A 12,506-nucleotide genomic window follows, 5' to 3' on the forward strand; every position below is an offset into this window, starting at 1 on the left:
GCGCTACTGCCCATTGCATCTTACGCTGAGGGTCTCAAGGTACTCGGAACACCTTGTGACCCTTCTCCGTTGAGTTAGTGCAACCCAGGGCCGAACACCCAACCATTTTTGCCTGTCAAATCGCGAACGCACGAAGTGGTCGGCTGTTCACACGCTAGCGAACGGGCAAACGCGCGGCTACTTCGAACCGGAAGCCCAAGATAACGTCACGCCCGTCGGGGCCTGAAAACCACCTTCCGTTTCTGAGGACCAGTCGAACGTCCAAAGACATGTGAGCCGGATACATTTCCCAGGACAAAGTGAGTCTCGCTGGTGCGCTTTTCTATTTTGTCTTCATGTACGTTGCTTTTCCATTACCCATTTAGCGTATGTTCACTAACAGCTGCCCTGCAATGTTTATTTGTTTCACTGCCTTGTAGCCACATGGTCCTTGTAAAGGCACAGCTCTATGTGAAACGTTCAAAACTATATTAGGCGCAAGGGCGATTACTGGCCAGCATTATTATTATTGCTTTTGTGTGCGTGTGCCGGAAATGGGATTTTAAATGGAATTTTACTTTTCTTCCTTTACCTTCACAATTGTAAGATGGTTTGTCGGTACGTTCGTGTGAACAGGTTTAAGATAAAATATGTACCATAGGCGCAGGCTAGCTGGTGGATAAATGCATAGGTGTAATTTGGATAAATTCTGAGCTGTGGAAGGAAGGGACAACACGACAGAACTCTGCCACGAATTTTCCGTCTTTTCGCCCAAGCTCAGACTTCTTTCAAGATGAATGAAACAGGAGGCTTTTGCGCTCTTCGCGATACGTGTACTAGCGGAACCGGTTCATCACGCTCTGATTGCGTTTTTTGTTTCAGCCGTTGAGCTATAAAAATACATCTGACGCGAGCGAGATGAGAGCGGTGACGACATCAGCCTCCATCTTAAGTCGGTCGGAATCCCCCATGCGTTCCCAAAGCTACTCGACCGGACGCGTACTCTGTGGTCACATGGTACAACTCGGTCCCGTGACTTACTCGACTCGAGGGTGTGTTTTGGAACGCACCATTATATCCGGACCCGTAGCATCCGTAGCATGTTGCGATAAAGGGGCGACAGAAGGATGACGTCAAGAACGATTACTCCTTCTCTGGCAAGTCGAGCTGTTTGCAGCAGCTCTAGTTGGACTGTTTTGGACATAATAGTGTGAACGGCGTTAAAAAGTGCTTCGGGGAACCATGAAACGTGAGTTGTTTTGTACAACCGTGGACAGTGGTTTACCTGTACATTTTCCAGTTTGTTTGAAGCTGTCGCATTTCCAATAGGCCTAGCTCGGGTTAGGGTATCGCTGAGCGAAATAGAACAATTCCCACATCGGGCCCTACTCCTGTGAACGAGGCTAACCGGAAGTCGCGCGTACGCTAGTAATGAATTACGATGTTATTTGTAAATTTCTAAGTGAAGTTAGGTTGGTTAGACTAACAGACAGGGTTGTTAAGTAACTTAGTAGAAGTATCTGAGTACGTGTACAGCTCCCCGCAACCTTAACTTGAACGCCGTTCGCGTGGCGAAGGGCGAGGGACACCCTAGAGGGTTCTGCTCACTGATCTCGATTGTAAAAGGCTGGATCGCGGATAGGGAGCGCGAGCGTGAAGAAACCGGCCGCCATCTTACGGTGCCCACAACAGCCGCCGCAGCGATCATGGCAACTTCTTGCAATTACGGTCGTACCAACCGTACTGGCAAGGTTACAGGGCCTAAACTTATACAGGTGAGTCACTCTTCATCAAGGAATAAATAGGCGTCCATTCTGTACATTTATTTGACCATTATGAAGTGTTTTTTTGCCCAAAACGAGCACTGGATGCAGGTTGCTTGATCGCTCTTCCGACGTTCAATCGAGCACACTTGCATTTTACCCGGCGGCAAATACAGTTTGAGTGCATAATATGCTTGAAAGAACATGTTACACTACACAGGTAGTGTTGTCATCAATATATGTGCGAACACTCGAGCGCTTTTTTGCATGCATTGCTAGCATGGTACACGGTGTTCTCTGCGGAAGCAAGTGCCACATTCATTTCTTTGAATTACCTTCGCGCACAAGTTCGGTATTACGTCATAATAAGACCACGATTGTCACATTTTTTCATGTATTGGTATTGTTTTGTGCCTTGGTTTGATTTGTGACAAAGAATCCTACGTAACGGTGGTGTGGCGCGACTTGAATAACGCCTTTGTGTCTGAGCTGTATCGTCAGCTTGTTACGATAGTAATAATTTGTAGCGTGTCGTGCTATTTGTAGCAGTTTTAAGGCAAAAGTGGTCTCTCAATACAGGTTTCGTCATGAGGGCTGCCCAGTGAATAATCTGTGCAGTGTGATACGGCTGGGTGTACAGGTAAGTATCACGTTCCTCATCCACTGGTTTCTACTTTACAGGAAGGAACAACCTCAGTGCACGCACTGTGGTTAGCCTCTCTCAGTTTTGCATATTTTCTTACATGTTCACATCAGAAACACACCTTACACTTTAGGCTCCTTAACCCAGCAATATAATAATTAGAGATTATAATTCTTTTTAGAAGAGTTCCCCATATTCTTTTTAGAATAGTTTTTAATCTTTTTAATTATTAGAAGATACAGGGATTGTAAACCATGTTTTAAACTGATGTTTTAACATTTGTCCAATGCGTTTATTAAACAACATATTCATTTTTAACTGGTTGCACCCAAACCAATGTTCTGATGTATTATTTCCTTTGTTGTCGATGCACCACAAAAGTTGGAATAATCATCATCAATGCAGGTTACTTCACAGCTGCCTCGACATACTCAAGAAATGGGTGCAGAACCTGCGTAATGCCCGCAAACTTTGACTACCACAGCATCTCCAGAAAGTAAAGGGATATGTGTCACATGGGACTTTTAAAGGCATTCACAGTATATAATACCTTGTATGAACTGTTGTAGATCTAAGCAGCTTCTATTGTACACTCTCAGAAATTAAAACTTGTCAGGGAACAGTGATAATTGTTTCAGTTAATAGGCATGCACATATACGCTATAAGAAGACAATTATTTATTGAGAATGCACTTCTCTGGCTACTCATGTTGTTTACATCTACTGTTGATCACATTCATTTATCACATATTATATTCTTATATATTATTATTATATTATCACATATTCGATCACATTAAATTTAAAATTTAGCATATATGAGAAAATATCAGTGGGGAAGTTGCTATTCATTGCTCATTCCAACCTAAAATTGAGTGCTACAAATTTAGAGAGCGTACCTGACCATTGTCATTCCTAAAATATATATTGCCATTGTAGCCAGGTCACAAAACAATAAATGTAGCCTTTTGCGACCTTTTGAATAAACTTGAACTTGTATATTCTCTTTACTCATCATCAGTGATCTTCATTACAAAAGCATATCATGTTAGACTTTTTTGTTTGCGTTTCACAGACTGGGTACACGAGGGCCAAAATGACAAAATCACAACTGTTTCAAGCTCCAAATAGTCTTGTTGCAATTTGAAGACCATACGTGGAGCTGAATTTTTTGGAACATGCTCCACATAACAAGCATGACAAAGTCAGCACTGGATAGCAGGACCCCGTCCCCAAGCAGCTTTTCTCATGCTGCAGTTGTATTCAACAAAAGCATGTGAGTGCTGGAGAAGGACATTCAGTTTGGCACAACCGCGCCTGCAAATAATCAGAACAAATAAAGGAAGAAGCAAACAAACATAGAAGGGCTGTACTTCAAAAAGAGATAAGTCCTGTGTCTCAAGGAGGTGTTACCACTTTCTAAGTAACTTAATTGATTAAGCTTACATCACTATACATGATTAAAGGTCAGCTATGCCGATATCCCAAATAGTCGAAACGGTTGTGATATTCTGAAAGCCCACATCCAACTCTCCCCAAAATACTCCTTCATTCTCTCAGTTCGGTACAGTACCATGTCAAAAAAATAGGTAATTCATTCCGAAACACACATGGGCGCAGCCATTTTTATGACGTAGATGCGCCCGAACGGGCATTGTGACGTGTACGCGCCTTCGTACTTGTCAGTGGATTTCAGCTACGGCTTCTCGCGGCTTCACGTATCTGTGCTTGAAGATGGCGGACAGCCGGGTTCCACCGTTTTGCGATAAGTAAACAGTGCAGGAGCTGCGAACTCATTCGCGAACCAACCTCTGTGCGATGTTGTGACTGGAATTCGTCGTTTGTGTTTTGTGAGCACGTACAATTTGTATCAAGTCGCGTCTGCGTTAGCCCCTTTACAGCACTTGCCCATTGTAGAGGCTGACGTCTCGACAGCCGTGTCAGCAAGAAAATGCCGACAGCGTTTTATTACTGCAGGAAAATTGTGCTATGTATTTGAGAAACCGCATACTACTATGGGACAAGTTTTACGTACGATTTATCAATGTGCAACAGCGTCGACGATGGTATGTAACGACGAAAGACGTAAAACGAAATACAAATCACATTTTAAACTTTTTGTGGGATTCTGTGCATTTTCCAGAAGCTTTCTTTGAATCACGCACTCCCATGTCACGCTGCGTTGTGTGGTACGCTACAAACTACTGCATTTTATGTCTAACATCTGGATATTGTTTGTAATGAACACCGTCGCACAAAAACATGCACACGAAAGCTCCAGTAGCCATGTGGTTGCACACTATGCAGACGCAAAAGAAGTACCAGAGCACATATTGCCACTTAGAAATGTGGTGTCTGAAGAGTTAGGGCATAGCATAGATCCTAGAAATGAGGTGCACCTTATCCTTCTGTAGAGTGCTCTTTCAATTCACAACTCAGCCCATGGGGTGTAAAAGTATTAAAGGCAATTATGTGACTTGTCGTCGTGGGTGACACCACTGGCCAGCCTCGGGATTAATTCCGTGCTCAGGAATTACTGTACAAAGCACTTTGTATGTAGGACGTGATAAGCAATATGTAAGTTGCAACCTTGTCTGCAGCATTCTCGATTGCCTCTTACCTTTACAGTTCGAGACACGTTACCAAACCATTTGCAAAGGGCACTCTTACAGGGGCCGTGTAACTTGAGTTTTTAGTATAAAATTTATAAAAATACAAGTATACAATATGTATATAAAATTTATATAAAATCAAAAATAACATTTATAAAAAGAATTTATAAAAATAAATAAAAAGGCTTCATGGAAGCAATCCGTTAGCATACCCATTGCACATGAAGCACAATTATATATGCTTGGACATCATCTAATTAATCTTCTGAACCATATGTGTGGCTGCATACGAAATTTTTTATGCGCATCCTCTACCTTCCTATTCCTACATGTGCACACGAATAACAGTGCATATACGTGAAGTGGCAAAAAGCAACGTTAGACTCTACCATCATTGTGCCCCTTTAACTTTTCCACATTTATGTCTGGTGAACAGGGAATATCTCACTAGCAAAGAAGACATTTGTGCATTGTTTGGCAAGCAAATAAATATATTTATTTACATTTTCCATAAATCAACAATGTTGTGACCTGGTGAAAATATTAATGTCAACAAGTAAAGTACTTACAAATTATTCCTATGTGCTCAAATGCAGATATGACAATTCTGTTTTTGTACCTCAGCACAGTACAGTTTCAAAATTAACAAACTGCACAGCATCAGCAATCTTAAAGTATCTGAAGAGGGGAATCACATAAAGCTCCAATAATAGACTGTGCAAACAAAGCTAAAACAAAACAAAGTACTTCAAGAAAAATCTGAATAATCGGTTGCCGTTGTGATGTGTACTACTATGCACAGTTCATGAATGGAACATGTTACCTCATTGCATTGCCTCCATGTGAGCACTAGAACAGGCAGCTTTTTAGGTCGCTCTTTCCGTGTTTTTCTATTGTCTTTTTTTGTTTTCTGTTTTTGCATTAGCAAGCATGGCCATAGTGAATCACAAGCAACCAAGTACAGGATGAGACATCTACAATGCGACTGCTAGCTCTAAACTGATATATTTATTAGCAGACTCTGGAATATACACACATATGCTGCTAAGAAAATGACAATTTAACCAATAGAATAACAGACAAGAAAAAGGGTTATATATCTTCCCCTCTCCTCATTCTATTTCACAGGCAGCCCTAGTATCATTCTGAGTCTGTCCGTGCGTTCCCTGTGAGATAACGTATCTCTGACAGAAGCAAATCCAACAGCGGACTGCTTACAGATGCAACTATCTTGGATTTCTCTAACCACTTGTTATTTAACCGCTGCCTTGAGCTGTGTGTTCTGGAAATTTAGGCAGCATCCAGAGTCCCTGCAATGTGTTGCCATGTTTCTCGAGGGCCTGTGTTTCACTACGGCTCTCAGATACAAACTACCCCATTTCAACACAGTAGAAAACACAGATTTGTAAATAGCATTTGTTGATTGCACTGTACATACCCCCCACATAAAGGATCATAGTGGATACTACATCTTGTGCGATAATGTCAGGAACACAAAAAATATAGATTTTAAGCCACTCTTGCGTCGTAGTAGTAGTATTTGTGTGAAGCTGCGCAATTCCTGTCCTGCAAATAATTTAAACCATATGTTTCATCTGCCAGCGTGATGATCCCCTGAAAAGTAATTCACACTTGGCGGGAACTACCGGTTCTGAAACCTATCCCTGACATGTGTAGCCATCAGGGAGGAAACCCAAGGGCTGCGGTGGAAAAGACAAACACACACAGGCTATGTTCTCTCTGTGTATCAGCTGCTCTGGCTAGGTTTCTATTCACGCTTAATGGCCGTAGCAGTAATGCATGAAGACCATTGCTAAGTTGTGTTGAGAAACACCACTTTATGTTTGCCATGTCTAAATGAAACGTACCTGACCTGATCCAAATTAACCGTTCTGAGTCTGGAACACACAAAGAGAAAAACGCAACACACGCCACAACATTAACAGATGGCAAATGAGCTGTAGCGAGCTCCACCTTGGGACAAAGTCAACAAGTAATTCACCAAAAGTCAATGAGCGCCTGAAATGTAACATCTCCAGTGGCGTAGCCCGACCTCAAAGGTAGGGGGGGCTCGATACGAAAACTCCCCCCCCAGACTTGTACGTATCTTGAGTACATACTCAAAATACAGTATTTTAAATACTTTTTCCGGTATTTTGGTACTCTACTCAATACTTTTTGCGACAAGTATTTTTAATGTATTTAAAATACTTTTTTCGGTATTTGCTACTCAGTACTCAAAATACTTTCCTTCCTCGTCAAGCCATATCCAGCACGCTTCCCGCCGTGCCGAGATTTTCAACTCACTGGAATTTAACCCGCTTTTTCTTCTTTTTCTGTTTTCGGGAATTCGCGAATCTGTCATTTATCTTCTTGTACAATAGGTTGGTCCCAAGCCTGGCCTTGCTTGTCAATAACCAACTTCGTCAGAAGACTGTTCCTATTCATATTGCCAGGTGAATCACCAGGGGATTAGGTGCAAGATAATCCCGGCATTTGTTTCCTTGGTCATCAAAGCAATAAACACGTACCAGAGAATGAAAGACCCGAATCGACATACAGGAGGGATTACGAAGTTTTGGGTCAGAATATATCAACAAAGTTTACTTGGGTTCATTAAAGTTCACCAAACATTACTTGACACCAAGACGTTGCAAATGAAAGATATGCATGGCTCATGAAGTTTATTCCTTTCGTTTGTAAGGCCACGTTGAGAATACGCGTTTCACTTACTGCTAATACTAAAGTACTTTAAAGAGTATCTTAAATACTTCTTAGAGTATTTAGTACTCTACTCAAATTACTTTCAGCTTTGAGTATTTTGTACTCTATTTTAAATACTTTTCCGTAGAGTATTTAGTATCTTATTTTAAATACTTTTGCGCAGTATTTTGTACAAGTCTGCTCCCCCCCCCCCCCCCGCTGATCCTGTGTCGACAACACACACATACTTGTGCACACTTCAAACTGAGGATTAAAAAAGGGAACGAAAATAATTGATTTAGACGTTCACAGTACGATTACATGTATAGGCTGTCATGACCAATGAGGTGGTGTCACGAGATTGGAAGTATTTTGAAAAGCTCATACTTTGAAAACCATTCAAGAATGCTTCTTAGATAGACGCCATGAACTGCAAGAACTTTCGCGATAGTCACACTGGTCCCCCCCCCCCCCATATATTATGTTCTCGGATTTGCACGATTTGTGTGGGTCGGTCCGTGGCAGGTAGGGGGGGCTCGAGCCCCCCCCCCCCTAGCCCCCCCGTGGCTACACCACTGAACATCTCTGACTGGTAGCAGGATGGCCCACGTTCAATTCCTGGGGCTAGCACTGACTGGCTTTTTCATGAATTATTTGTTGGAAGTTTCGATGTGCTTGAGAACCATTCGTCAACCATTGTATCCTCATGAGGTGATGAGGGTTTGTCATCCCAAAGAGACTCCCTTTCTGGCATGTGTCCTTATGGATGCTCATCACTGCAGAAAAAAAGAAAGAAAGAAAGGAAAAGCATTTAATGACAAGAAATGGATAGTCGCATTTACTGCATAATGATTGTGCACAACAGAAAGAATACTTTTGCACAGAAGGCTGTACTTCTTGATGTCTAACATCAAGTTACAAAATTCCAGAATATATGACATGTTGTAAGGTAGAGAATAAGTAGAGTTATTGAGTTGTCGAGTTGAGTTGAGGGGGCAGTTGTACCCCCTTTTTATTTTATTATATATGATTATATAATTATCTTTGTGTCTGTACCACCCCACGCTCTCTACATTACAACATGTTTTATATATTCTGGGATTTTGTAACTTCATGTTAGACATTAACAAGAGCAGCCTTGTGCACGAAAGTCTCGTCTCATTAAAATTTAGATGCTCTCAACAGTCTTCTTTCTGTTGTGAATCTCTATCGCAGCATACCTGCACATTGCTGTTCTACGTACTGTGACTTTGCAGTAAGAGTATGGACTTTGGGTAAAAAGACTACACAGCACTGCTCAGGTATTTTTGCCTATCGAACAGTATGTATATATGCAGTATGCACACAGTATTTGTGCACCGGACCCACTAAAAATGTAGTGAATGTGGCATTGCCCACGGTAATACACCAAGTTGAACACAATTATTGTAGAATCCAGGTATTTTAGCTTACATGTCAAGCCAGTACCACACCAGTATCCAGTGTGAAGTTGTGACAAATAAATAGTTTCCATTTTTCTTAGCTCTCAGAAAACAGACAGTGAATTAATAAGAGTAGACAATGTTAACATGAATTCTGGGCTATTCTTCAGTTGAAGATTCACAGATAGTAAAGGCACCTTCCTCAATGGACGTTGATGACACTGAAAATTCTAAAACGTTATCAGAGGCGACATCAGCTTCGGTGTGTCAAAGGATTGTATGTCCAACAGTAATCCAGCTAACTGTAATAAAAATGTGCAAAAGACAAATTAAATGAACTAATGTAACGTACCTTCTATATCAGACAGTAAAGCTTGTAACACCCCATCCACAGAACCAGTGTCCAGACACAAAAGTGCTTGAACTGGGAGATAGGAGCTAATCGGAATGGCGATCTTTGTTTTCCACCCTGGAAGCACAGGTTGTAACTTTGAGGGCAGATTTAAAAGTGGTGTCAAAATGTCTGCATGCGAGTGCACATGAAAAGTTGAACATAGATGAATACTCAAATTATAACATCACATTGTCATACCTGTTGGTGGAGGTGGACTGCAACTAACATGTCAGCAATTTCTTCATGACCAGATGCAAGCCAGATCATGCTTAATTTCCGCCTTCAGCGTGCACCTGTGATAATTCAGAAGTTAGATTATCAATAGTACTATTGTGTTGTTAATCGTGGTTATATCAGAGTAAGCGCAGTAGGACAGCTGCACAATCGATTCATTAAGCTTGCTATTTTTTATATCTGAACCTCGACTTACCATTTTTTGCTCTCGTTTTTTGCTTTGATCCTCCGTGGCACGTTCAAAACGTTATGCGTCGGGCACCTCCGATTTTCATCAGACGATTTCGTGCCGAGATTCCAAATTGCCTCTGGAGTCGCGCTAACCTATGATAACATTCGTGGACGAAATCCTTGCAGTGGAAATTAGCAGGCACCACTGTCAGCCAAGAGCTTCGCACTGCTTGGTCTTTTGGCAGCTTATAATAGGTAACACCTGAATGCACCGATGAATTGTTCTAACAGCGTAGCACTTTCGCATCTTCGACAACTTCGCCGTGGCATATTTACGAATCATATCGCTCCAGCCCATAAAAGGCAAGGTCAGAACAAGGAAGTGCACTTTCCAAACGACGCTGTGCCAAAAAAAAAAAAAAAACATTCACATGCTTTGTTTCCGGCTTAGCAACAACATAACAGCTGTTCGCTTATGTACGATGCACAGAGGAGGAAACGAAAGAAGCCAAGCAGCCAAGCCAAAGACAGATAAACCGAGAGCAGTGACGTCGGTGCGCCCGTGCGCAGGGTTTGCCGACGGTCTGACGGCCGGGCGTGGGAACTAAAAAAACTGTTTTCTAAAAAACTACGAACAGTTGGAGCAAGATATTTCGCACACATATTCAGTGTTCGGTAATGAACACACAGCGCGAGTATCGCTCAGTTCTGCGGCACTTCAAAATCGGCATATCTGACCTTTAACTGTCCTAACGACCGTGATCTAATTGCGTGAAGTATTTAGGGCTGCTTCGGTGTGTCCATATTTGCGAGGCAAAGCACCGCTGTCGTTTACTAAAAGACTGTTTCTGCGGCGATGCCTGATATAAATCATACTAAACCCATACACGACTAAGACAACGGTTGTGATTCTACAGTACGATCTCTTTCTGCCATGCGAGTATATATCATCCCGGACCGTTCTTTATGGAACAATTTTTGTCCAGAACGCAGCACGGGATATTACATACATGGTTGTTGTTAACCTCACATCGTTTCTTATTGAAATATTGGCTGGGAAACGTACTGTAGTACAATCCCCAGCGCTGCACTGCCGTGACGGTCTAGTTTCGGAATGCAAAACATAACGTAATTAAGAATCGAACGACAGGACACCTATGAAACAGTGTTAGGATACATCAGTATACTGACACCTTACAAAATTGTGTCATGACAAACAACGATAACGCCTGCAGCGCAATAAATACTCACAATCTCCGTTGCCTCCCATTGTTTTCTATGGGCGCACACTGCGTTTTAGGGCCTCCCAACATGGCGGCCCGAATGCACGCCTCTCCCCCACGAGCCCCTCTCCCATGCGCGATCCAGCCTTTATACATAGAGATCAGTGGTTCTGTTTCTGCTGAACTATTGGGAGCATGGAGGAAGGAAACACAGGAGCGGCCCTTCGAACTTTTTGCCATTGGGACGGGCGTGCCAGCTTCGCACTGCATTCTGGGATGCTCCTGTCTACCATGTGACCGCTCACGTGACCCCAAGAGCATGCGCAGGCCAGCTCCCAAAGCAGACGACAGGAGTCGTGATTGCCTTGCAGTTGAGGTATCTGCATTGTGATGAACGCCGCGCGTCCAGCTTTATTTGTGTGTGTTAGGAGGTTTACTCTCAGTTTACCCTTCTACTACAAGACCGGTCAGGGTCTGCAGGACAACCACGCAGGACTAGAAACATCATTCGCGGCAGCGATGTTTGTGTGACGACGTGGCCGCGTTTTGTGTGTTTATTGCTGAGGTGCCACAAAGTGAAGCATGCCAGTAATCAAATTTGTACAACGATGGAGGAAATCAATTGAATCTGCGGCTGTATCACAGCGCCAGCTTGGAAAGGAACGATTCAAGATGACTCTCTCACAGACAGGGGTACGAAACAACCGGTCAAGAACGTGCTTACGAAGGAAACGTTATTCCCGTGTCAGAGCTGCTTTCTGTTGAACGACAGCCGCAACCGCGGTAAGAACACGTTAACAAAACGTTGTTTCCGCAGTGGTGCTCACATTTTAAGAGTAAGTGACTTTGGAAAAACATAAAAGCACGAAAAGCAGCGCTAGCAACAAAGCGTTTCCAAACCGAAACTTTAGACAGGATCACGTGGTGGACAGGAGGTAATGGCGGTTTTGACAGGAGCGACCGCCAGAGGGGTCCCACGGAAATCTGCTCGAAACGGCCGCTCCTGTGTTTCCTAACTCCATGATTGGGAGAGCGTGTTTCGGGCTGTTCCACTCGCGTGCAGGGGTGTTTGGTTGTTACTCAAACGCCTCGAAGGCAGGCGGGCGTTACTTTCTGAAGACGCCGTTATCGGGATGGCGATTGTTTGTGTTGCTTATGTGAGGTGTTATGCTGGATGATGTCGGTAATATCGGCGATATTCGAGGCATGGCCGCGTCGACAGCTAAGAATGATTATGTGCACCCGAATGGACTAGCAATGATGCTGTATCAACTCGAGACGAAATAAACGAGAATAAAACAACTTTATTTTGTGATTGTGATTGGAAAGTTTCATCCCCTTATGTGGGGATGCTCTACACCAA

The 12,506-nt window shown here is 42.9% G+C and overlaps 1 protein-coding gene across 2 annotated transcripts in view; it reads left to right on the forward strand.

The window, feature by feature from the left end:
- Positions 1 to 210: 210 nt before the first annotated feature.
- LOC135367369 (uncharacterized) overlaps positions 211 to 12,506 on the forward strand; it is a 136,612-nt gene continuing 124,316 nt past the window's right edge. Inside the window, exon 1 of one of the 2 annotated variants that reach the window (XM_064600613.1) lies at positions 211 to 299. Coding sequence is in view for 1 of the 2 variants with exons in the window: in XM_064600603.1 (XP_064456673.1) it covers positions 1,222 to 1,228 (7 nt within the window). In the remaining variant the exon portion in view is untranslated. Of the gene's footprint in view, positions 300 to 1,086; positions 1,229 to 12,506 lie in introns of those variants that run through there. The other variant, XM_064600603.1, reaches the window with a different exon arrangement.

The sequence above is a fragment of the Ornithodoros turicata genome, chromosome 1 (genome assembly GCF_037126465.1).
Source record: "Ornithodoros turicata isolate Travis chromosome 1, ASM3712646v1, whole genome shotgun sequence".
Taxonomy (NCBI): Eukaryota; Metazoa; Arthropoda; class Arachnida; order Ixodida; family Argasidae; genus Ornithodoros; species Ornithodoros turicata.